General features: G+C 40.6%; 2 protein-coding genes across 9 annotated transcripts in view; one reads left to right on the top strand and one right to left on the bottom strand.

The window, feature by feature from the left end:
• atp2b3b (ATPase plasma membrane Ca2+ transporting 3b) overlaps window positions 1-12,784 on the top strand; it is a 62,911-nt gene extending 50,127 nt beyond the window's left edge. For 4 of the 7 annotated variants that reach the window (XM_077546661.1, XM_077546669.1, XM_077546651.1 and 1 more), the window contains one exon: window positions 8,199-12,784. In XM_077546661.1, the coding sequence (XP_077402787.1) occupies window positions 8,199-8,708 (510 nt within the window). In that variant the 3' untranslated portion in view covers window positions 8,709-12,784. The remainder of the gene's footprint in view (window positions 1-8,198) is intronic. The other 3 variants (XM_077546685.1, XM_077546694.1, XM_077546677.1) reach the window with 1 other exon arrangement.
• An 8,127-nt stretch (window positions 12,785-20,911) lies between these two features.
• On the bottom strand, window positions 20,912-26,792 carry crebzf (CREB/ATF bZIP transcription factor). Of its 2 annotated transcripts, XR_013288599.1 has the most exons (4): window positions 26,622-26,792; window positions 21,797-22,587; window positions 21,551-21,625; window positions 20,912-21,270 (listed from the first exon to the last, which is right to left on the bottom strand). XR_013288599.1 is itself a non-coding variant. In XM_077546588.1 (3 exons), exons 2-3 carry the CDS (start codon window positions 22,534-22,536, stop codon window positions 21,616-21,618), a joined length of 750 nt encoding a protein of 249 aa, XP_077402714.1. In that variant the 5' UTR covers window positions 22,537-22,587; window positions 26,622-26,792; the 3' UTR covers window positions 20,912-21,615. The 2 variants fall into 2 exon arrangements, 1 of the variants encoding a protein (XP_077402714.1); XM_077546588.1 differs by having other exon boundaries at window positions 20,912-21,625.
• Window positions 26,793-27,323: the final 531 nt, after the last annotated feature.

The following is a 27,323-nucleotide window of genomic DNA, read 5'->3' as shown; positions in this document are numbered from 1 at the left end:
TCCAGAGTGTGTTTGGTTTTTAGTGTTGAGTGTTGAGTGTGGTGCAGAAGGTTGCTCGCTGTTGGCGTTCTGTGTCAAGAGTAAAACTGACGTTTTAACGTAAATAATGTATCAAAATGACGATGGGATATTTCCAAAAGGAAATGATGAGGGTCAAAGTTCACAGAGCAAAGGACAGCTCCTGCTGCACCATGTCTTCAAGTGTGTGTGTCAATGAGGTCAAGCCAGGTTTGTGTGTTGAACGGCAAACAAAATCAACATGACGTGGGAGTGACTTTCTAAAGCTGTAAACCTTCGAGTATAAAAGCCCTTAAAAAAAACGCCGCTGTTGCCTAACTTGCCATTCTAAGTTGAGTTTCCCTTTTAGCTTTTTTTCTCCTCCGTCTCCTCTCACTTTTGTTGTGGATGGATTCTTTCTGTGACACGACTTTCAGCTTCAGCGTCTCACGTTTGCCTCTCGTCCCGAGCGCTCCAAAAAAATGTGTGCTTTCTCTCCCTGTCTGTCTCGTTAACTTTTCTCTCTTTCTCCAATCTTGACTTTCTCTTTGCTGTGTGTTCTTTTCCTTTGAGATATTACAGGTTTTCCGGTTTGCCCCGAGTGCACATAAAGACTGTGAAATGTACTTTGTTCGTCCATAAGTAGAGTTGTTAGATGTATTTGGATTGCCGCAGATCTGAATACAGGCTCTTGTCTAGCATAACGATAAGATTCCTTTAGATGTTCTCATCATTTTTTCCCCTGTTCCTCCTTCTTTTGTCATTTCCCTCGTCCTTGATTTCATCCATTTCATCTCCCCCTGGAGAGTCGCACCCCCCACCTCATGTTTCCTCTTGATTTCTCTGTATGTCAGTTCGGCGAGCGTCTGTGTTTGTGTGTGCACTTGCTGACGTGCGCAGAGCCGCTGTTGTCATCGCTGGCGTGTGTGTTCCTCAGTCTGCGTGTTAGGAGACACGTGTGCGTGTGCGCGTGTGTGTGCCGGTGCTTTTGACGTGTCTTGTGTGTGTGCATGCTAGTGCGTGCTTGTGCTGTCTCCTCATCAGTCTTCTCAGTTGCTTCTCCTTTCCAACCTTGCTCCTTCCCTCATGCCCTTTGACCTCCCGCCATCCCACGCTGCCTTCTTCTTCATCTTGCCCCAAGTGATGATGTAGGGGTAGGCAGAGAGGCTCGCGTCTGCGCTAAACCACGCTGGTCATTCTCTACAGACACAAGAAGTCGTTCTTTGGGAACATTTCTGTCTTTCCATCATGATTGCCGTGTAGTACATCATGAATTGTTTGGCAATTTCACCCCCAGGCCTTTAAATTTGAGCTGAAACACTGTGTGGCTGGCTGGGAGAGGTAACATGAAGGTGCGTGTGTACAGTGACAAAGGTGCTGCTGCTGGTTAGTTTGATTATTTAAAAAAAAAATAAAATTCCCTCAGTAGTTCTTGAAAAGCTTGTTGTGAGCACCTGATATGACAAATGTATGTTGTGGCTTTGACATCATACAGCCCAGTAAATCTTATAGTTATAAGAATTATCCTACAGGATATTATGATTTATACTAAAAGTAAGTCGTCCCACGTTTGTCGACTGTACTTACATTTGGTTTAAAGATGGCGGTGTGTATTGGAAATTATATCGCAGGGATCTTAGTTTTCTCAGGGCAAAGGTCCAAACCTCAAAATTTCCTTTTCATTATCATATTAATTTGTCAATTTGTAAATATGGTGATTTTCTTTCCATTAGAAAAATATTATCTGTGTGTACCACAAATGAAACTATTTTGATCTTAATAAAGAAGAAGAATGCAAGAACATGTAAACCTTTCCCTTCAAAAGGAAGTCGAGTCCAAAAAATATATACAGTATATTTTTTATAATATATTCTATGCGGCTCCACTAGTCTAAATGCGGTATTCTGATTAATATTGCATTTGTGGAATATGAATTAACTCATTAAGGCCTAAAGCACTTGGCAAAACATGCCTCTAAAACCTACGGGTGACTTTAGAAGTTTTCCTGGAAATTCAACGATATTGTCAATGCCTACTAAATAATTGATAGCTCCTGAAGCAGATCAAAACATCATTCCAAAAACATTTGCGCGCTTACACCTGTGGCGTTCACACAAACCTAAGTTTTTTATTATTATAAATCTTCAGTTCAATATTAAAAAATAAATAAATCAACAAACAACTGTACTGCATCTGTGGGTGTATGTACCGTCAACACCGGAGCGCACTTGTAATAACTCGGGGGCTCGAGTGGTAATTGTTCATCGTCCATTTCATTACAATGCCGTCAAAATTTTCAACATCCTCATTGTCTACACACATATTTCGGAGCGGTATGTCACTGTCGACTTCCTACTCTGGTTCGAAGTTCTCCCGCACCGTAACTTGCGCGAATCTGCATCGACCAAAATTCCAGGACATGCTACGTGGCCCACGTCACCCTCACGTGCATATTCTGATGCATTTCATCGGCTAAGGGACCAAGAATGGGCTTTTTTTGCACAAATCCACTACTTCCTGAACTCGATATCACTCCTTCATTTCCTATCTTCAGGTGTGGCTGACCTCAGTAACCACGACGACAATGGCCAGACACAGTTTGTCCAATCATGAAAAACAGGAAACGAAGGAGTGGTGTTAAATTCAGGAAGTAGTCCAGCTGTGCAAAACAAAGCAAAATGGCATGTCCGCTTTCCTGGTTTTAAAGGTAGAAGAGCGCTAGAGCGCAACTAATGGCAGAAACACGGTAATGCGCTCCTGGCTATAACGGGTTAAGAAAAAAAAATCCACCTGTTTTTATCCATCTCAGGGGGCGGCCATTTTGACATTTGCTGTCCACTGAAAACGACGTCACGGCTGCGTAGGGAACGAGTAACGCCCAATCACAACACACAAGGCGTAAATTCCAGTACAAATTATATTGGCCTAAATTTCAAGTAACATTTGAAGGAAAATTAGGCCTAACTCTCAAGTTGGCTTTATGTCAACATGCTTACCTTCAAGTAACATGTCAACAGCAGTATCATTGAAACAATCCTTTCCCCAAAATCATAGTATACCAAGTGTAACCAAGCCTTGTTGCATGAACTGATGCAAACCTTCTCGGATGTGAGATGAAATGTCTTCTAAGACAAACAGAGCAATCAAGTGGCAACCGATTCAATGCCCTGAGATAGGCAGACAATGGAAGATTTGCTTGGTTGTTCTATTTCCCACTTGATGGATGGTCGAGCACTTCAGACACCCAAATATTTGTTATGAAACAATTGAAGTCAATGTTCTATAATATGTCCCAGCCTTGCATCGAGTCATGTTACCTGGAGCCTTTGAGTGCTGCTTGTTGTTCAGATAACCTCATGTGTTTACACGCTCGCATTTCTCGGCAAAGCCCTCAGACCTTTAACATATTCGGTTTGAGATGTAAGAAGGAAGATGTGTGTCTTTCGTGCTTTCATCCACTTGAGCTGTGCTGGACCTTTGTGATCCCTGTGGATCCAGTTTGTTTTCATTTCATGTTGGCCTACTTTCATCTACATACTTTACAGCAGAGTTCAGAAAAAAGATTACAGTGAGAGTCCTCTCTCAATTTTCCCTTCAGTTCCTTCATTCTTTCTCGTCTTCCTGCATATTTTAAGAGGAGGTGTTAGCCAAACTGAGAATGATTGGCGCGAGGGCTGCCGAGGTGCTGCTTAAGTGAAAAGCATGCATATCAAAAGGACTCATATGACGTCACATTTGGGAACTACTTTATGTAACAGCCATCTACCTCACAGCTTCTGTCTGTATTTATGTTGCACTTTCTTTTCTTTTTTTCCCACACAACAGCCTCAACCTTCCAGTGCCTCTTCCCTTGTACCTTTAATCATCATCGTTTTTCCATCAAGCTACGCTGAGAGGGGAGGGATGAAGGAAGAGAAGGGAGGGTGGGATGGTTGGAGAGAAGCTGAGAGAGAAAGCAGTAACACAGCAGCGCCCTGACCTCCAGGCCTGCCTGGTCACACTGTGGGCGACATATACTCGAACGTTTACGGGGACAAAAATGAAAACAAACCAACTAAGTGAGAAAGTAACATTCTGAAACCTTCTCAGTCTGCATGACGTGTTTTTCTGCTGTCTGACAGGCTCTTTGGAAAAACAGATAAGCACTGAACCTACTGCTTGACCGTCTGCCTGTCTGTCTGTCCGTCAGTTTGTCTGTCTGCCAGTCTATCACCTACGCCAGAGTCTTGCGTAGAGACTTCTCAGAGTTTGGCCAACTGCAGCATTGAGCTGCCTGATTGCGCGCCTTTCAAAAGTCGAGTCGCTGTTGCAGTTGCTAGCAAGCCGTTGGCCAAGCGGTCTCTATGTGAGTCTCTGTCTGCTCGTGCCTGTCTGGATTCTTGCATTCAACTTCTGCTCAATCTGCTTTTCTTCTGTTTGGGCTTGAGGGAAAGGTTGCATGGACCGCCCGCCCGCCCACCCGCCATGGCAACGGAATGCCTTTATGCACGCCTACGCCACACACACACTGCATAATGCACCCACCTCCCCATACACTCATGGACTTCATTCTGGTGTGTGTTGGTTGGTATGACACAGAGCGAGCGAGACTGTGAGTGACGATGAACTGATTCAGCATGACCTGGCCGCCTGCGGACGCGTGACACGGCTGACTTTGAGCCAATCACCTCTTGTTTTGAAGAATCTAACCAATTGCGTGCTCTTAGAACCTGCTGTGATGTCTGCTTTCTTTTTTTGCAACTCTTCAATTTTTTTCTTTTTTTTTCATGTCCCGCAGCAAACTTTCTCATCAGCATCATCCTGATTCCACTCTGCTCGCTATTTGTTTCTCACCGCTTGCATGACTGCAGGACAATTAGCAAGCGTGTGTGCGCGTGTGTCAAAGACTGACTCAGAACTCGCAGTGCACAACTTTCCAATGCATGCAGATGTCCAAAGCTCCAAGCTCACTACATGGAAAAATCTAACTCTTCCTCCGTTATGTTACAATGGCTGCATGGGTGTGTGCACGCGCGAGCGTGCGTGCGTGCGTGTGCGTGTATGAGTAGCCACTTGGTGATTTTTTTTATTATTCTACATTCAACTAACTCACTATAACTGCTTCTTCTCCATCTGTGCCTGGCATTTAGCCTCACCTGTGTGTGCATGCATGCTATCCAGTATGCTACAGTGCGAGTGTATTTCACCACACACACGGACACACACATTTGCACACACATACACGCACATCAGGTGTGTATTATGTGAGGTGTTTGCTGCTTCTGTGGTCTTTGTGGATGCTGCAAGGTCTGTCTGGTGTGTAAGAACTGACATAAGTGTTTGTCAACAGCAAACTCATTTTAAAACACCTTTTTTTTAACATCTTTTGGCGACACACAAGATCAGGTGGACTTCCTCTGCACTTAACTCATTCACTGCCATTGACGCCTATATACGTCAAAAATTCATTTGAACTATTTCTGTTAGTTTAACATTTTTTCCCCACTTTTGTTAACAAGAGTATGAAAACCTAGATTTGTTTTATTTTACATTTAGAACAGATATAAAATTTGTGACTAATTGTAAGTTAACTAGTGAAGTCATGCGATTAATTACAATTACAAAATTTAATCACCTTTTTAATAATTTTTAAAATCGTGAGTTAACTAGTGAAGTTATGCAATTAATTAAAAAAAAATAAAAAAAAATTATCACCTGACCCCCCCTAATTTTTAATAATCTTTTCTTTACAAAAAAAATATAAAATGATTAAAAAAAAGAAAAAAAAATCTTTTAAGATAATATTTTCTTTAAAAAAAAAAGAAAGAAGAAAAGATCATTAAAAATTAGGGGCGTCAGGCGATTAAAATTTGTCATCGTAATTAATCATATGACTTCACTAGTTAACTCACATTTTATATCTGTTCTCAATATACAATAAAAAAATTATAGGTTTTCATACTCTTGTTAACATTGGTGGAAAGAAACGTTAAACTAATAAAAAATAGTTAAAATGAATTTTTGACGTATATAGGCGTCAATAGCAGTGAATGAGTTAAGATACAGTGAATTCATTTTTAATATATGAATTAAATGCATCCCACAGCATCCGTCTATCTGGGCTTTTAAACAAATGACTTCTTTCTTTATGTCCGAGTGCCCCCAAATTCCGCGATTCGCGTCTGTTGGCTGTAGACTGAAAACATTTGGGTTTGACATCAAACAATAAATATGAGACATTATATCAATATTTTAGCTTTTATTTCCAGGTATTTACTGCTGAATCAGGTCCATAATTTACAAAATAGCAACATTTACAGTATTTGAGTCTGACTGTTTTTCATATGAGCAAGGTAGTGCTCTGACTGGCGGGCGGGTTTTGTTGGCCATGTGTTTGCCCACATTTATTATTCAAATAATAAATCTCAGTGATTTTGCCAGCTCAGTTTCAGATTGGAATTCTGCTTGTGAAGACTGCGTTTACGCTACTTAGTAATATTCGCCACACCAGGTGTAACCAGCATACGTAGCTGTCTATAAATGAACTCAACAGAAATATTTTGTGTGCCAATTTGAAGGAAAAAAATGCAATCCAACTGATTGCGAGATCCTTCATCACACAGCAAGATAATCATAATAATAACACATAACTAAAACATCCTAGACAGAATTGTAATGTTTTAGAAGTAGTCAGTCTCCAGATTTCAACCTGTAGAGCACATGTGTCAAGAGTCCTGCATGTTTTCGAGGTTTCTCTACTCCAACACACCTGATTCAATGATCAGTATCATTATCAGGCTCCTGCAGTGCTTGCTGATGAGCTTAAATATGAATCAGCTGTGTTGAACGTGGGAAACCTCTAAAATAATGACCCTGGGGATCGATAAAGTCTCTGGTCAGTTCAGAAGAACGGAATGAAAAACTTGATGATTCAATATTTCACTGTCACTTCCACTTCAGACAGATTATCCAATCATCATTCAGAAGTCAAGTGTCCGGACCAGCCCACCGTCTCATTGGCGGTCCAAGGGGCGGGATACAATGATAATTTCTTAGACGCAGTTTTTTGGTCATATTTTTCGTCATGAAAATTGTTTTTCAGACGAAAATGAAACGAAAACTAAAATAAGAGCCTGAACGGCTTCATTTTTGAGAGGATGACGATAACGAAATTGACTGACAATTTCCTCAGTGACTAAAACGAAAACAACTCAGTGACGAAAATTCACAAAATCCAATCAGAAGGAGGAATGAAACGTGCGTGGCAGAAGGAACCACTCAGAAATTGTTCACTGCACTTGATATAATGTTCAAACGTTTGCATTCATTGTGCAGCTGTAAAATTAATCTCAGATTTTTTTTTAGGTGAAAAGTAAGTTTTAAGATGGCATATTATTATCAGTTCAAATTATTTTGCTACAAATAGGTGTGTTATGCTTTTCTGTATAAAAGTGTATGCTTAAGGAAAACATTGGGTGGATTGTCAATTTAGTCGACTAAAATTTCTCTTTATTTTCATCGACTATAATTGGATTAAAACTCAAATACAATCAGATGACTAAATTATGACTAAAACTTTAATTAATTTGAGTCAAAAGAATATAACTTAAACTAAATGAAAATTTCTAGTCAAAATGAACACTGGCGGAATCAAGGCCAGCATTTATCCAATGACCTTCCAGATTGGCGCAGTTGAAACAACCCACTTGATGCTCCCTCAGAGAAGCAGTTGATGAGCAGCGGCCATGAATGAGAAGGAAGTCATGTCAGTTATCTGTGCAAGTATCTGATTCTGAACAAAATATGAAATTATTCGAGTGCATATTCAGTCAATGAAATGCACACATAGTGGTTCATATTTCAGTGCAGACGTAAATACATGTAAATAGAAAAACGCTGAATTTCTTGTCCGCACATTAATATTTTGATGTCAAAGTCAAATGTTTTCCGTCTCCTTGTTCCAATACATTTGGAGGGCAGTGTAGTTTTGACGAACAGCTCGAAAATAAAGAGCTCGTCGAGATGTATACCTTGTAGTCATTGAAAGTTAACCGTAATGCCACCTGGCCCTGAGTGTCCGTCTGTTTGTGTCTGTGTGTCTGTCTTCTGGAGGAGACCAGTCGGTCTTTGCGGGTTTCCCTTGACTTTTCCCCCAGTTGAGTGTCTGACTCCTTCTTCTCTTGTTCTTATGCTTTCTCCTCCACCTTCCCTTCTTTCGGCAGATGCGAGTGGTGAAAGCATTCCGTAGTTCGCTGTACGAGGGCCGGGAGAAACCAGAATCCCGCAACTCCATCCACAACTTCATGGCCCACCCGGAGTTCCTCATCAATGACCTCATCCACAACATCCCGCTGATTGATGACACTGATGTGGACGACGAATCAGAACTCAGCAGATATCAGCACGTGCACCCGGCCCTTCGCAAGCCGCCACCCCCTCCCACTCAGCCCCAGCCCACGGCCCGCACCCGTCCCGCCCGTCCGTACCGTCAGCATAGCCTCCCGGTGACCCAGTGCAACCGAAACAACAACAACAGCAGCAGCAGCAGCAGCGGCACGTCATCCATCGCCCACGCCAACAAACACAGCATCAACACCGTCACCCCTAGCAACCAATCCGCTCATTACCACCGCCACCATCAACACTGCAACAGCCATCATAGCAGGGACCGGCTGGGGAACCCCCCAACCCCTTACCTAGCCCATCTCTACTGTGTGGAGACCACCTTATAACTGAGAGGGTTGGGGAGAAGGGGAACTGAGTCCTGAGTCCTGGGGTGGGGAGGTCAAAAGGGAGCAGAGGAGAGAGCTTGAGGACGCACACATGACATTTCCATCCAGACTCTCCTGTGACACAGGAGGGGGGAGGACAATGGCTGCCGACCCCACGTGAATTTTGACGCTATCAAGCCCTTTGACCCCCCCTCAAACTACCACCCCCTCCCCCTCATCCACTTCCCGCCCACCCTGCCTCGACCTCACCCGCTCGTCTATTCAGCCTGCCCTCCGTCTGCTGAAGGTGGCTTTGGAGACGGAAGCCATCCTTCCAAAGCGTCATCAGACCCGGGTCATGTGGTAGCAGGGGCCCGATCCCGTCATTCCTCCTGGTGTTAATTGAGTGCGGTTGCCATGACCCCACCTACTTGCCTGCCATGACGCCACAGTTAATCTGGTTTGTCATTGAAAACATTGAGCGTCTCATTTTGCTTGTAACGTATTTGTTGAAGCTTTAACTTCCTGGTCTTGATTCATTCATTTCTGAACATGATATGGTGCTCATTCCTTTCCACGTTGCTTCACTTCGTCTCTTTGTCCCTGCAGCATGATCTTATTTTTCGTTTTACTTCCACTATCACTCCTCCCTCGCGTGTTGTCTTGTCTCTTCGGGAGGGAAAAAAGTATATACATTTCAAACAGATACCCTTCATTTAAGCCTAATAATAAAGGAAGGAGTTATATAAATATATATACAGTACATATGTATATATTATATTATTTTTTTTAATTAATAATTGGGAAGCGACAATACAGAACTTGTCATCAGTCGCCAATCCTTGAATGCTGCCCTGTGTCCACATGATATCGTCTGTGTGGGATGTATACATCTATACATACATACATGCATCCCCATGCATACGATGAACTGATGTATGGCGTATGTCTCCATACTGGATCCTTTCCAAGGCTCCTCATTTCCTCTCCGCCCTCGTCTTGCTGTTCCTCTTCCCCTGCTTTGCTCTGCTATTCCCCACTTTTGTTTTATTTATTTATTTATTTATTTATTTATTTTGAACATTTGTGAAGCATTATCCCTTTAAATGGCATCAGGTCACAATGCACAGACTATATGGCCCTTTAAGACTGACACTCACCTCGAACCTGCTCCTGCTCCCATGCCATGGGGTCAACACCGTCATGTACTACTGGATGTATGGATAGAGTGATAGATAGAGTGGTTGATTGACTCACACAGGCAAATACTCATTGTTGGTTTAGCCGCTAAACTTTAGCGCTAGCTTCACCCGCTAAACCAGCCCCTAAACCTAGCACTAAACTTTAACGCCTAAGCCCGTAAATCCTACAATGTAAAACAAATAAGAGCATAGTGTGTCACATGATTCATTTTAGTCAGTTCAATGTCCCTACATTAGGCATAAAAGTTAAGTAACCAGCTGATGATTGCTTGAGAAGATTCATATTTTCATATGTGTTACACTTAGCGTTGCTTTAAAACTGGACACAGCACACTTCAAAACTAACCAGCTTGTTTATTTCCAACTGGTAATCCAGTAGTAGGCGGAACCTGACGGCATTTTACGATTTTTAAATATAAAGTGTGACTTTCAGCAGCTCCAAAATCAAATTTAGAGGAAGAAGGTAGTGTTACAATTGTCCCCATTCTAGGCCATGTTTGTATTTTTTTTTTTTTTTTTTTTTTTTACTATTGTTAGTATTTTCATAGACAATTTGCACACACAATCACGATACTTTATTATTACAATGTTAAAATTGTTATATTTCATTTGACTTCTTTTAAAACATTTCAGCGACGTCTTTATTCTTCTGCTGCGACAAATCATGCATTTTTACTGCCTCATAGTGAGGCGTTTGGGGGCCATTGTGAATTACTGTCCATGATAAAACGAAGGGAACGGACCCATACAATCTTGTACAATCAAAACAGTTTCTATGCTACTATACAGACAGACAACAGCACTTTACTTTGGCAGAAATATGTGCTTTCTATCGGATAGTTGTGGCTCCGGGGTCAATTGTAACACAATCGCAACAGGTGTGCTATAGACTTGCTGGCCCTTTCCAAATCATTTTGAAAGGCTTAATTGAATTAGTTTTAATGTTTTGTTTGCCCTGCTAAGCTCATGTGAATATGGCAACCATGTGAAAGAGTTCATGTTTTCAAAGGGTATGACACAGCAGTGCGAGTATTTGACAACATCCATGATGGTAAGCCCATGTGAGCCGGCGACCTCGCATTCCACCGCATTCATCTGCGCGACCTTCCGCGGAACATTAAGCACATTCCAAACGAGCGTGTCCCCCGGTGTCCCATGTCGCACCACGTGCGGGCGAACGGCTGACTTCATGTTGCCTCCCAGTGCAACGCAATGCAAATCAACTCCCACCCTCCGCTCGCCGCCGCCGCCTCCTTGGCCTCCTTGGCCTCCCGCCTCCACACACTTTTCTCCTGTTGACTTCCTGACCGGACCCACCACCAGATAAAGGCAAGGGCGGATAATATGCAACTGACTGACATGTCATCGTGTGTAACCCAGATTAGAACTGCAGTGCAACAGGGATGCTAACACATGCAAAAACAGAGCAGGAACACGCGTGTCCTGCTAGTTCTGTTTCAAGAGGGGCGCAAGGCTCTCTGGAAAAACCCGTAACTGTACAGAACTCTTGTCTTCTTGAATGCTCATCATCATCATGGCCGCCACCCACACCCGGGTGTTGGCATTGTGTTACTCTTGTCTGTTTTGAAGCATGCATTTTGGTATCATTAATGTCACTCTTTATGTGTAGGTAAATCATTTAGACTACTGTCACGACTGTGTGCTATGAACTCTCCACATTAATTGCTCTCTCTCTCTCGTGCTCGCACACACGCACACACACGCACACACACACCTGGTCAAGTCTTAACATTGTCTTTCATTGCCTCGTAGCACAGCTCTGCAGTGCTTCTTTACAGTAAACAAAAAGAAAAAGACACGCACACCAAACATCCTGAGCAAATCTACAGTGTTGTAAATTAGACGGAGCAGTTCCAAGTTCCCATTTCTGTCCATCTGTCCAGCCATGTTACATTATGATATTGTGAGATAGATTAACAGAAGGCAAAGCAGAATGTGAAAAAAAAAAGAATATATTTATCCAAAATTAGAAATTGTACAACTGCATCAAAACTGTACAGCTCGCCCCTAAATTGCACACATGCAACTTTGATTTACAGGTACTATGTTCCTGTTACTCTATTTTATGCTTCTTTTTTCCTTTCCTTTTAGTCTTTTTGCTTTTTGTAAGGAGAGGAAAAACTCAACAGAAGCACTTGTACATTACGATGATTACTGATGATTTTCTCCACCGGTGCTCCCACTGAAGGAAAACATACATTGCACATTCTCCTGAGCATATTCCGAGGGCTGTGTTTTCTGTCCGGTGAACAGCCGCTGACGTGTGCAGAGGTGCCGAGATGCTTTCAAATCCCTTGACACCGTACTGGGTGACTTTGCAGTTAAGCAGGAGACAAATGTACCTTTTGATGATCTCAAAGGACTGGGGGGAAAAAAATGAGGCTGGTCAGCTGGAGGGTGGCTCGGAGCTAGGGACCGCAGAAGTGCAATGCATCCATTGTGTGCGTTGTTTAGGCTGCTCCTTTAGATCTGCCGCAGCTGTTTACAGCCTGGGGAGAAATTTGGGCTTTTACATGATTCATGATATTGTTGTACATTTTGTGCGTGTAATACCCCCCCCCCCCCAAACCCCAAACCCCTCCACTCCTTGCACAATGCAGAGCTGTTCTGCAGACAGAAAATGCAGCCTGAACTGTGCTGAAATGAAAAAAAAGACCAAAAAAAAAACAAAGACTATTGAATATATTAAAGAGTTACCTGCCTGTTATTTAAGCGAATAAATATCTATATATATGAGGAAGAACACACCTGTATACTGTAGACAAACTGTATGGAAATCTAAGATAATTTATCGGGAATTAAATCCTACACCTTTTGTCTGTATGAAAGAAAAAAATACATCAAAGTATTCTACAATAATAACTTTGACAAGTCTGTGTGAGCCTGTGTTGTTTGTTTGTGCCGATTCTCAGTGGTATTAATTAACTCATTGACTGCCATTGACGGCTACAGACGTCGAAAAATTCATTTGGACTATTTCTATTAGTTTAACATTTTTTCCCACTTTTGTTAATAAGAGTATGAAAACCTAGAAAAAAATAGTGTACATTTAGAACAGATATAAAATTTGTGATTAAACAAGAGTTAACTAGTGAAGTCATGCGATTAATTATGATAAAAAAATTTAATCGCCTGACGCCCCAAATTTGGATTTTTTTTTCTCTTTTTTTTTTTAAATTAAATTAATTAATCGCATGATTTCACTAGGTAACTCACAATTAATCAAAACATTTATATATGTTCTAAGTGTACAATGTTTTTTCTAGGTTTTCATACTCTTGTTAACAAAAGTGGGAAAAAATGACAACGTAATTGAAATTGAAATGAATTTTTGACACCTACAGCCGTCAATGGCAGTGAATGAGTTAATATTGGCCAAAAATATATAATAGGGAGCTTCCAACATTCAGAAATGGTTTTAGATTAATGACAGCTCTCGTCCATCTTGAATAGCTTCACGTCATTAGTACATTTATGGTGTAAAGAGGTCATTTTAGAATAGCCCACACTAAGGATTGAGAAATGTTGCCTGAGAGCAAGATATAGTATATAGATTATATAGTAGGGATGGAGAGTATTCAGGCCAATTTAAATTTCTCACTTTTTGTTGTTGCAGCCATTCGCTAAAATCTAAAAAGTTTGTTTTATTTCACATTAACATACACTCAGCACTGCATCTTGACAGAAAGAAACTGAAATGTAGATTTTTTTGCAAATGTATTATAAAAAAAGGAAAAGAAAAACTGAAATATCACATGGTCATACTGTAAGTATTCATACTCTAACATGCTGTCTGTTTCTTATGATCCCCATGTAAATGGTTCAACTCCATCAATAGAGTCCAACTATGTTTAGTCAAACTGATTGGGCTGGAAAATGACAGAGCACATGAGAATCATGAAGCCAAATGAACTGTCCAAGGAGCTCATAAACAAAATTGTGGGCAAGGCACAAATTAGCCAAGGTCACCAAAAACAAACAAAAATAACATAGGTAGAGAAAAACAAAAGCCACAAAGTCATTTATCACTGCGGCCCTCTACCAGTCGGGGCTTTATGGGAGAGTGGCCTGACTGAAGCCTCTCCTCAGTTCAAGACATATGAAAGCATAGAATTTGCCACAAAAAAAAAAAAACACGCACACATGAAGGACACCCATGAGAAATACGATTATCCGTTCTGATGAGATGAAGACTAAATTTTGTTTCTTTAGTTCTAATTCTAAGCGACATGCATGGAGAAAATCAGGCCAATGCAATCCCCGCAGTGAAACCTGGTGGTGGCAGCATCATGCTATGAGGTTTGTTTTTCAGCTGCAGGGACAGGACGAATGCAGCCAAATACAGAGAGATCCTGGAAGAAAACCTCTTCCAGGGTGCATGCTCGGGACCCACAGACTGGGCTGAAGGTTTACCTTCCAACATTGACCTTCGGCACACAGCTAAAATGACAAAGGGGTGGCCCCTTAAAATGGCTGCCCATCAATTTTCACCATCCCACCTGATGGAACATACTGTATATATATATATATATATATATATTATATATACATTAATGGCAAATAAAATAAACTTTTTGATATACATTAATGGCAAATAAAAAATATATATTTTAGCAAATGGCTGCAATGAAACAAAGAGTGAAAAAATTCAAGGGGTCTGAATACTTTCCATACCCACTGCATATATTCTACAATGGAGGTTATTGGTGTGCAATGTAAAGAGAATTTCTGGATTTCCTCATTTGGAGTTGCTAGTACTCACTACAACACTTTTGAGCTGCTGTTTGTTTGTGAGAATTGCTGCCTTTTTCTTCTTCAGTAATGGCCCTATTAGCTTGACATCAAGCCATTGAAGAATTTTCTATTTTTTTTTTTTACCTTTTATAAAATGCATGTATTTATTTCATGTTTTTGCCACAAAAATGTGGGTATTTTATCTGCATGTTGATAACAGCGAAGAAAATGTTCAGATGGATGTAATCATTGCATTTCAGATAGCCCATTTTAATCACCAGAACCTTAATGGGGTAGATGCCACGGACTTCCGACTTCCGACAACTGAGACAGACACACTACACACTTGCACCCGTCGACGGGAACGCGCCGAGGGGCACAAAGGCGCAAGCGCAAGAACTGGGACGCGGCCCACACGTCGCAAACAGGAAACGAAAGCAAAAGCTGATGTGTGAAAACCAGGAAGTCGGAAGTCCCGCCGCCTCCGTGGCATATACACCATTAGAAACACACATATCTATCCATTTTCTATAGTGCATGCTTATTATTATTATTATTCGGGTCACTGGGTGAGCTGGAGCTCATCCCACCTGACTTTGGTCAAGAAGAAGCTGGATCCACCGCGGTCTGGTTGCTCGTCAATCATAGCACTCACAGTAACAAACAACTATTCACACTTAGATTCATGACTGTAGTCATCAATGAACCTAACACGCATCAAACATATTATTATTATTATTATTAACATAAGCAGATGCAAACGCCACAGAGGAAGGTTTGAGCTAGGATTTCAAATCTGACCTTTTAGAGCTGTGAAGCAAAACCAATGTTCCATCATGCTGCCTAGTTATAGGAGAGAAAATTCAGATTCTTTAGTATTTATTGGTCCTTTTGAACAAACAAACAAAAATTTTTTTTGAAAATCAACTTCCACATACAACTTTTAATTTGTGTCATATTTGATACATCCGGTCACAACGCTTTAAATTCATACATTTCTAATAGTCCAAAATATTATAACAAACAGACATATTAAACATATTAGTATTTCCCAAAATCAGAAAGAACATGTCCCACAATTAATAAGTATAGGTGTCTCTCCTTTCTCAATTGGGTCAATACATCAGGGTTTTAATTGAGAAAAAGATTATGCTCATAATGTATTGTATTTAATATACTGCAAAAACTAAAATCTTAAGTAAGATATAATTTCTTAAAGTTTATTTTGATTTGACAAGTTATTTTTTACTTAAAATGAAATATCATTGTGCTTATTTTAATATACTTATTACTTAATTATCTTATTTGATCAAGCAGTCTTGGCATTGAGTGTGAACAGCCAGTTTTAAGTACTGTGAGGTTTAAAACAAGCATTTTCTGCATTTTACGATGACAACTAATCAACATCAAAGGCCCTTAACTGGGGTTTCATGAGTTTTCTAATTTTGAGATTTTGCATAATCTAGTAATAAGACAAATGGGAAAAAAGTATAAAAACAAACGAGTGTAATTTGATTCATTTTGTTATAATTACTAAGATCACTTGTCCTTCTAATATCTGATATTGTTCTTATGTGTATGGATGGAAGAGACAACACTCTTAGTATTAGTCAACCTGCGGAATTATTAGAAGGATCGCCGTAACGATCACGTGTCATCTTCCTATCCCGCTGTCAGCAGGAAGTGGGATTGGAATGTTTTCTTAGAACTGGCGTTCCCACATTGTCGAATCTGTCATAGAAATTGGACAGTTTCCATGTAAATTAACCGCCAGTTTTGCTATACTGGAAGCCACTAGTACAGGGGTAAGCAAGTTCGGTCCTAGAGAGCCTAGTCCTGCGTGTTTTTGATGTCTCCCTCCTCAAACACAGCTGAGAGGTTCCTGCAGAACGTAATTATGAGCTGATGATTTGAAACACCTGGGTTGCAGGTCATGTGACCACCGTAACTGTTACGACGCATCGGTGCATAAATGTCTGACTATTTATTGTGAAAGGAAAATGTTTTAAAACTGTACTTTAGTTCCCTTTTCTTAAATATTTTCAACTAAAACGCATTATTTCCATAGTACCATATATATTAATATATTAATGCATCGCTTTGTTTAATTTCGCAATGCATTGTTGTCTATATCAATCCGGTTGAGTGAACATCGATGGCCACTACTTTTCAGAGTGCATTGTGGGTAATTTTGTATCATTTTCGCTCCCTGGACATTCGGACGCCACTACAAAATGGCGTGGCCCCTCAGTAGGGCACTATATAGGGAGTAGGGTGAACATTCGGACACAGCCATTATCAACAGTTGTTACACGAATTTCATTTGCCAAATGTGGTCCTCTTCTTTGATGATGTTCCATTTCAAGTCAAAATTCCACGATCTCTACCTCCTGCTCGTCCTTCACGGACTCCCCCTCACTTTTCTTCCTCCGACTTCTTCCATTTTGGTTGAAAGCAGGTGAACTTACCTGCTGCATTCTTGTAGTGCTCAAACCTGATTAATGGACTGTCACATGACTGCTTTTATATTGACATGCTCATATTTGTCACCAAGAACAAGTAACATGCAGGTATTGCTTGATAAGGCATACACTTCAAATGTAATTTCTTTAGATGGGCTTTAGGCTTAACAGTTTTTGGAAAAAAAATGAGACTCAGATCTATAGCAGATGACAGTTTTCAGTCATCTGCTATAGATCTGAGTCTCATTTTTTTTTTTTTTTTTGCATTTATAGTCATCTCCACTGCACACATGAAACAGCATTTTCTCAACTAAATGATTCATGACAAAATTGTTGGTAACCCGTGTTAATGTAAAAAAATAAACAAACAAGGAACAATCAATTCAAATTTATCATTAAACAATCAAAATCTGCCACTTCTTCTGAATTGTCATTCAACAGAATTATTTAAAAACAACAAATGATCTAATGATATAGGTCTGGACAAAAATGATGGTACTCATAACTTATTTTGTTGAACAACCCTTTGATCAATCACTGCAATCCAAAGATTTCTCGACTGTCAGTAATGAGACTTCTACAGGTGTTTCAGTTCCTTCCACAGATCCTAAGACCCATTACCTGCTTTGACGCTAGGCAGTACATTTCTCTCCAGAATGCCTCGATAGTCTTGAGATTTCACTGTACCTTGCAGATTCAAGAAACTAGCCAGATCTAGCAATGCAGCCCCAGAACATAACCGAGCCTCTTCCATGTTTTCTTGGTATGCTTCATTTTTGAGTCTATGAACATTTGAGTTCATGTGACTTACTAAAACGCTCGTTTTCTCTCATCTGTCCAAAGAACATTCTCACAAAAGATTTGTGGCTTGTCAATATGCATTTTCACAAATTCCAGGCTTGCTTTTTATGATTTGCTTTCAACAGTGATGTCCTTCTTGGTCATCTTCCATGACAACGAATGGTGCAAACTGACACTGACCTTGGAGTTTACCTTTGATTTCTTTGGTAGTTGTTCTGGGCTCTTTGGGTACCATTGAAAGCATCCATTTCCTCTTGCGACCACATCTAAGGGAGGTTGGCTACAGTCCCGGCGATCATAAATTTTTGCATATGTGCCACTGTTGACACAGGGACATCAAGCTGCTTGGAGATGGCCGTATAGCCTTTAACATGCTTGACTATAATTGTCATTCGAATCTCCTAAGACAATCATTTGCTTTCTGTCGTCCATGTTTAGTGTGGTCACCGTGTCAAGTAGGCAGACTCAATGATTATGAGTTTGAATAAATCTATGACGCCAAATAAAGGACACAGGCACACCTGAGTTGAACATGACCCTCTGGTCAAAACTTTATGTAGCTTTTATAGCAGTATACCATCATTTTTGTCTAGGCCTGTTCCATTAACTATGGCTGATTTTGATTGTTTAAAGCAGTGGTGGGCAAACTCGGTTATCAAGGGCCGGCGTCATGCAGGTTTTGGAGGTTTCCCTGCTGCAACGCAGCTGATTCCAATCAACAGGATCATTACCACACTTATGCAGAGCTTGCTGATGAGCTGATCATATATCAGCTGTGTTGGAGAAGGGAAACATCCAAAAACTGCAGGACTCCGGCCCTCGAAGACCGAGTGTGTCCACCCCTGGTTTAAAGGATCTTTGTGCAGTTTGTCACTTTTATACTCCCAACTGCCACCTCTGGCCCAAAGAACAACTGCAGCCTCGTGTGTCAGGCTCGTTCATGGTGTGCATGAGTACGTGCACGATCTTAAAGCGACAGCCACAATTGACAAATGAAGACATGACTTCAAATGAGGTAAGAAAAACGCCGCCCCTCCCCAAAGAAACTGTGGAGTGTGCAGGGTCCGCGCACACTACTAAAGCTGATAGGTACAGTCAGAGAAAAACAGTCAGGGCTCTTCATACTCATCTGGGCATTGATGGGAGCATGCATGATGTAGAAAAAGCTTTAATATTACTTTATAAGTTTCATGTAGTGTTAATTTCGTTAACGAAACAAATTACAAATATTTTCGTCGACATTTTTCACATGACTAAAACTAAAACCCCCATTCATAACCAATAACTGCGACCCCCCCCCCCCCCCAAAAAAAAAGTAAAGCACTACTGACCATGCTATTCTTGGCCTGGAAGGAAGATGATGTGATATATAGACACATATGGAAGCTACATTGAAATGGAGAAAAATGCTAGGCTTGATTTTAGTCGGAGCAAAGGAATGTGATCAAATTAACATTAGTTTCAAGTGGTTTTGGTGTCCAATGTAGGTTTTTCTTTCAAGAACAGAGGGTTACCAACAATTGTGTTTACTTTGTGTAGACCTTTTGCACCTTCGTCACGTGACTTCACCAGTGTGGACGGCGGAGGTGAATGAATGTTGAAGTGGACTGAATACGGTGCAACTTAGCGACTTTTATTTATTATTGGCCATCTAACCATGACATCTGCTAGTTCTACTTAAGTTTCTGTCGGTAGAAGCGGCATATTTAGTCGGGGCTCATGAAGCGCAATATTTACAGAAGTTGGGAAATTGCTAGTTTGGAAACAGACCCTTATACCTTCTATTGCAGGGAAGCTTGTTCTATATCCTGCACAGACCCTTATCATGCCTGCTGTGTTCACGGATTTAATTTAATAAAATTGCAGACTGTGAACACTTACACTGGAGCTGATTAAAAGATTTAAAAAGCCTGGACACATACCGTTTATTTTTTGTTTTTGTCGCTGGCTGGGTCTCCTGGACGGGATCCGCTCACACCAGGGGGACAAGATACCTAAAGGTAAAGCTTGTTTATCATGCAACTTGAGGACAAGCTTAATGTGGCTTAATGTTACCAAAAACAAGGGACTGTTTAAAGTGCTTAATGTTTTTTGTTTTTTTAAACGTCTTAATGTTATAAAACTATGAACAATCGCATACATTTTGATTGGCGAATGTTGGTGGTGATTGCTCTTAGTTTTCTAAGATTAAGCCATGTTAAGCTATTTTTTTTTAACATTAAGCATTTTAGACTGTCCCTTTTTTTTCTTACAGTCCGTCCTATATTGAACTCATATGGAACTAATAGCGAAGTCTGTGCATGTCCAGTTGGCGTGGGTGCTAATTATTTGGCTCGTTAATGCGATTTGAAACGCACTGTAATTTGACACCTCGTTATAATCTTGACCTATGTTTGCTAGTAAAATATACTAGGAGTTATCTACTAACCCTCTAAAAATGATGGCTGCAAATCCGTGAATACTTTGAAGGCTACCAGTCCTTTCATTTCAGTTGCTGCTATGCATCTGTCTTCTATCTTCATCAGCAGGTATGTGATAAAAAGTCAAGATTGGTTTATACCCCTTTTCTATTAGTACAAGCTACCGCACAGCAAGATGACCATTTTGGAAGATAATTCATTAACAGGACTGTATGCTTTATGAGTTTCAACAGTTTCAATAGATGCAGAGTGGTTATTTTGCCATCCAGCGTGCCGGAGGGGGCATTCCCATGAAGGCTGTGACGTCACGTGCAAAAGGTCTATACAAATCCAGACTTAATCGCCTTAAAACAGGATCTAGTCACTAATGACACTACACGGGCAACGCAAATACGAAAATACGCCGTGCTGATTATCGATATGGACCTTTTTCAGTGCATGCCTTATACTTGCAACCTTTACCAGCCTTGACCCAAATGTTGAGGAAAAGTTATCGGGAGAGAGCTTGCTGTTTAGAAAGAAAAAGAGAGATGCATTAATATCAACAATACAGACAAAAACAATGTAAATATTTGCAACTGAAACGTAGTTAAAATATGATTTATTTGTTCAACTTAGGTCAGTTACCTCAAAGGGCACATTTTCAAAGTATGTACACATTTACATGTTATTAACTGACGGAAATGTAATCACCTAAAGCGGGTGATTTTGGATGAAATATTTAAATTATCACAACAATGAAACTCACAAAGGTGATAGTGCCGTTGAACTGAGCTCCTAAAAACAACTTAAACTCTTGACTAGAACAGCTCTGGCAAATAGGCAAATAAAATGACATATACCATTGATACCGATACCACCTTAAATTTTGTTTTAAAAAAATACACCAGGCCACGTTGGCAGCAGCTTGTCCAGTCTCTTCAACCTCCACCAGCAGAATCCACTTCAGCAATAAAGAAAAACAGGTGGCTCTAAATTAAAGGATTCTTTTGTATCATGGTGCTGGTTCACAAAGAGTTCTTTTGGAAAAATACTCAATTTGAAAAACTCTCCAATGTTTGTGGAATTTGAAAGCAAATGGCTCTTTGTGGACCTTCACCATCATTTGTACATTTTTTGTTCTATTGTATTGAAGATTGCTTGACTTACACAGCTTTTAGAAATTAGCTATGACCAAAATGTCTGAAACATAACTGAAAAACTCCCTCCGCTCTGATCCTTACCATGGAGTCAAGCAGGTTAAGGTGTTCAGAGAGCCATTCATCCCTCATGGTAGAGCAACCATTACCTAGAAGAAACTGTCAACAAGGTTTAGCGGTAACGAGCAATCCAAGCCAACATGTCAAACACATGCACTATCAGCGGGTCCTATGTATAAATCATTAACAGTCTTCACCCGCCATCAAGACGGTCAGAACATTGAGCCATGTCTCAATATGTGAAATCAGAGGTTAAGTACTTGACCCTACATTTTAAGTGATGTGCTTGCACTCGCTGCACACTTAGTGCAGAACTCCACTGAGACATGGTTCTTGTCCACGTGGAGGCACACGCCACCAGATGTCTCTTTCTCCTCCACTTTCACACGTTTCCGTGGCAGTGCGTAGTCGTGTTCGTTTGAGTCGGCGCCCTGGAAAAGCGAGGAGGATAATTTCATGCCATTCACACCGCTCAGCCGTGACAACAGCTGAGCCAACATGCTCTCATTGGCCAGCACTGCTCGCAGGTACCTGGTCTCATCTTCCAATTCCTCCACTCGTTTGGTCAACTGAGAGTTTTCGGTTTTGAGTGCGTTATTTTCCGTGGACACGATGCCCACTTTCTTTTCAAGGCTGTTGACATACTCTTTCTTTTTGAGACGATTCAACCTAGCAGCGATGGCATTTTTGTTGATTACTTGGCTTGCTTGCCGTTGCTTATTCCTGATCTTCAGGGTGGATGACACACTCTCTGGAGAGGAGACGGTTGCGACTTCTGCTCCAGAATCTTCATTCCTTTCGCTGTAAAGGTCTCTCCAATCTCCAGTCCATTCTAGGTCTTCGATTCCCAAAAGGTCATCCAACTCCATTCCTGTATTGTCGAAGTCATCATCAGCTTGGAACTCCTCAGGTAGACTTGGGAGATCTTCTATAGTTTTCACAGCACTGCTCACTTCAATCTCAAGGGACTTCAGCGCACTGTTGCAGTTTCCTCTTCTCCTGGTTATCATTGTGTTGGAAAGTGGACAGTTGATGATGTCCAGCAGCTGCAGTATATATCCCTAGAAAGATAAACAAAGTAGATGTTCATATTTCGTTGTAAAGTAACTATTCAACTTAGTAGTAAAAAGCCTTAGGGTGGATTTTCAACTTGTAATCCGAATATCCAATTTCAGTTTACTGCTTATGTGCTTAATTCACTTGTACTCTTTTTGAATTGAACTACATTCGATACAAGAGATTTATCAAATATTCTGCCATTCTAATTATAACATTAGATACATTTATTTGTACACCACTACTGCACACAACCCTAACTATTTATTTCTGTGCAAATTATGATGCATGGCTGTTGCAAAGGCAGGTTCATGAACATCTCTGTTCAAGACAACAACAAAAAATGATACACAAACATTATTGGACAAATATTGCTTGGTTCACCAGCATGTTACGATCACTTTCGTGGTTATGTACTAAAATGTGCACAGCGGCGTACTAACACGTTGATATTCGGTACAAGAAGGCACACTCAGGTACTGAGATACTTACTGTTTTTAATTATTTCATATTTCTTTATTTTACCCTAATCTAAAGTGCATACTGTAGGCTACTAGGGCAGGGCAGTGGAAATTTAAATGGTGATTTCCAGCGTGCTTTAAGCTGTTAATGACACTCGGAGTTTACTGTGAAATATAAAACAAAATGTACGACACACATTGTATATTGCAATAAAAGCTGAACTTTGTTTTAGAAATATGTAAATTACCATTGATAGACTAATCAAGCATTTACATTGAGTTATATGAGTGATATTCCTTCAAAAACAAATGATGTAGTAGCAAAGACAGGTAACATAAGCAATAGAGTGTTTCCCACACCATGTTAATACTTGGGTAAGCCACCCAAGTAAATTGGCCACCACCCACCCAAGAAGTTTTCAAAAATATATATTAAAAATATATTTAAAAAGAAAAAAAATTGTCGCGACAGGATATACCGCGTGCAACATTAGTTCGTCGTCACTCACTTGTGGATCGTGAGGCTAGAGGAGATGTAGTAACAGGACTGATACCCACCTCCCGTCCAACCCGCCTCCTATCCCCACCGCCGGAGTCCACCCACCCAAGTAGATTTCAAATCTGTGGGAAACACTGCAATACTCAAATGCATGTATTCTTCCTAACCTGTAATAAACGGGGCTGTGTCCGAATGTGCGCACTACTCCCTATATAAGGCACTACTCAGATGAAACGAAAAACTGTGCAAGGCATAACAGTTAACATGGCGTTGTAAATCGATGCTTTTACTTTTAACATCGATGCATATTTTAAGCACTTTACTTCGATGCATCATATTCGTTACATCCCTACTATATAGTAAATGAAGGGTTAGGAGTTAAGGGTGGACATTCGGACACAGCCCAGGTTACATTAATGAAGCTCAATCTTAACTTTCTTCTTCTATTTTATCTTATTTAAGTGTGTACATCATGCATACACTGCACCACACTGCCCCAAAAAGGGCCAAAGCGCCCACAGCTGGAACAGACAGTATTTATTTTGTTTATTGCAATTATTTCAATATAATATTATTTTTCCTTCATTACTAATTCATGTTCTGGTTGTTCTTTCAAATCAAGTTACATTTAATAAGAATTCACCGAAATGAAAATGTTTGGCCGAAACCGAAAATGAAAAAACAAACAAACAAAAAAAACTAAACGCCGGAAAAAATTATGCCAATTTTTTACTATCATTGCATTTCTTCTTTTCCTTTTGGCTTTTCCCTTTAGGGATTGCCACAGCCAATCAGTTGCCTCCATCTAACCCTGTCCTCTGCATCCTCTGCGTTCACACCAACTACCTTCATATCTTCTTTAACTACATCCATAAACCTCCTCTTTGGTCTTCCTCTAGACCTCCTGCCTGGCATTTGGAAACTCAGCATCATTCTGCCAATATACTCACTATCTCTCCTCTGGACATAAAATATTTATTTAGCACTGGCATTTTAACAAAACACAATATAAATTGAAATGTGCCTACAGCGCAGACATGTTGAATAATGGTACATTAAACACCAAATGACGGTTGAGCATTTCCTGCGGTGCGATTGTACTTTATAGTCAATGTAGTTCGCACAGGCAGGCACGGATGCGTGCGGCTGGACAAGGTGTGGCGCACTTAAAATCACATATTCATCCATCCATCCATTTTCTTAACCGATTTTCCTCACAAGGGTCATGGGGGGGCGCTGGAGCCAATCCCAGCTGGCTTCGGGCAGTAAGCGGGGTACACCCTGAACTGGTTGCCAGCCAATCGCAGGGCACATAGAGGCGAACAACCACCCACACTCTTAATCACACCTATGGACAACTTGGAGAGTTCAATTAACCTGACATGCATGTCTTTGGAATGTGGGAGGAAACCGGAGTACCCAGAGAAAACACACGCAAGCACGGGGAGAACATGCAAACTCCACCCAGGAAGGCCGAAGCCCGGACTCGATCTCACGTTCTCTGCACTGGGAGGCGGACGGCCTAACCAGTCAACCACCATGCCGCCCCACATATTCACCAACGTTTACAAATAAATTAAACACATTTGTTCGCACCAGCTAATCAGCTTCGGGAACGGACTGCAAAGTCACACACAGCGTCCTGTACACTGTCTGTTGCCACCCGGAGATAGCGTTAAGTGTTTCTGTGTTTAAAACTGTTGATAGCAATAGTGTTACCATTAGCTAAAGTATTTAGCACGGCCACCGGGGTGCCGGTGAAAAAGTGGAAGCGTTCGAGGGGCTCTTTTTATTTATTTATTTTAAGGGAAGGCGCTGCTAGAGAAAGGGGGTCTTTTTTCGACCCGCTTAAATGTTGTACACCAAGCAACATCCCTTTTCAGCCATATTCTTTCGGCTTTAATTTTATTTCGGCCAAAATAGCCATTTTCGGCCGAAATTTTCCGGTGGCCGAATATTCGGTGCATCACTAATACTTAATGTTGAGTTTTGGTAGCTGAATAAATGCAAAGTTCTGAAATTAATTAAGAATCATGTTCAGTGCTCTAGACTGACCCTAAATGATGGCATTTTGGCTCTATAATTTGATAGAGTTAAAGTATTTATTCTTTATTTAATCTACTTGCCCATGTGACCAATATATTCGTTTACTGGTACTTTATTATTGATTAGTTTTAGTTGCTGGCAAATCAAATCAATCACTTTATCCGTAATATAGTAGAAATGTAAATATTTATGGCATGTCATTTACAGCGTGTGCCCCTAAATTTTATACTTTTGCTCCAACATTTCCAGTTAGGGGCCACTGTGCTCTTAGTAAAAAATAAAAAATAAAAATACTGTTAGTCTGGAGCCCTGGTGGTTATTAATCATGATTTCAATATATATAAAAAAAACTTTCCCTGCCCACCAAAATCGAATTATCAAACCGTCAACGTTATGTCGCGGCCTACCTAAACTTAAAATGGCGTGCTGGCGAAGCATTTAGCACCAAAGTAACACGCCTGCGCGCAGTGGTTGAGAACTGTCCAGTCATAAAAGCATTAACGCAGTAAGTGATTAGTTTAAGGGCGCCACCATTTTACGTGGAGTTCTGAATAGTTAGGTCTACAACCGGATGCTTAACGTCTGACCTTCGTTACTTCTAAACCCTAACCGGAAATAGTCTAAACTACACAAAAGTCCTATAAACCTCTATAGCACACGTCTATTCCTATTAACAACCATAAGTTATTAAATTTTACAAACGCTATTCGTCGTAATAGAACTAATGCAGTTTAAATAACCAGCTTGTCGTACGATGTAATTTTGGCGCCCTTAGCATGTTAGCACGGCCCTGATCAAAGAAGTGAAAAGCCCGCGGGGGGGAATCAAGATTAATGGGATATGATTGCATTGTAGGTAAATTACAGGTACAGGAGGCATGTAACTCGTTATCACGGGGCCTTCGAAGCGGTTACCTACCTAGTCCAACTACGACGTTTTTGTTAGCGCTTGCTAAAGTTAGCTTAACAACATGAAACGCCACATGCAAGGATGACATAACAGTTGAACAGCGAAATCTTCACTGCCAATTTACCGTTCTTTTCCAACGTAGGCGGTGTCGCGATGATGTAAATATGTGATCTTGGATTTTAAAAAAAAATTCAGTTTCGCATTATTTCCTCCGCTGCGCAATGCACATCCAAAAGCGGCGTGTTTGGGAGGCGCGTGTCTGCTGTCTGGATCTGGAACGCCTCCTAGCTCAATTTTCAAGATGGCGCTGTGTGCTGCGTTTAGTGACGTTTGTAGTTTTTTTGCTGTTGTTTGACTCCACGAACAAACGTCTCGTTTTGTATTCGCAACTGTTTTAACTTTAAACTGCGCAATCGTTATGGGTGTACGTTTTTATCAACACCACACGTATGTGGTGCTTAACCTAACGGTATACTGTATTATAAATGTGGTTTGCACTGGAGTTGGAAAAACGATAATTTTGTACAAAAACGTAGGCAAACACCGCGACACCAACACCTAACAATTCAACACTACTTTACTAATGTAAGTCTTCACTCAATATCTGTTATCAGCAGGTTGAAATATATGTTAACAGAGCCTGGAATATCTGCAGAAATAAAAGCAGTGGAAAACAACATTCTAATGGGCCTAACTTTTTTTATTTTTGCCATTCAGCTTTCGTAGCAATATGTACAAATGAGTGATAATTCTTTCACTATATTCTTTATTTGTACTTTGTATTGTTATTTTTGTTTGCAAATGTGGCACTCTTTGTGACCACTAA

The sequence above is a fragment of the Vanacampus margaritifer genome, chromosome 1 (assembly GCF_051991255.1).
Source record: "Vanacampus margaritifer isolate UIUO_Vmar chromosome 1, RoL_Vmar_1.0, whole genome shotgun sequence".
NCBI classification, from domain to species: Eukaryota; Metazoa; Chordata; class Actinopteri; order Syngnathiformes; family Syngnathidae; genus Vanacampus; species Vanacampus margaritifer.
This window is presented reverse-complemented; position numbering and strand designations above follow the sequence as displayed.

Excerpts from the sequence above, each read along its gene's own strand:
- crebzf (XM_077546588.1), bottom strand. The coding sequence starts at position 22,536 with ATGATAACCAGGAGAAGAGGAAACTGCAACAGTGCGCTGAAGTCCCTT.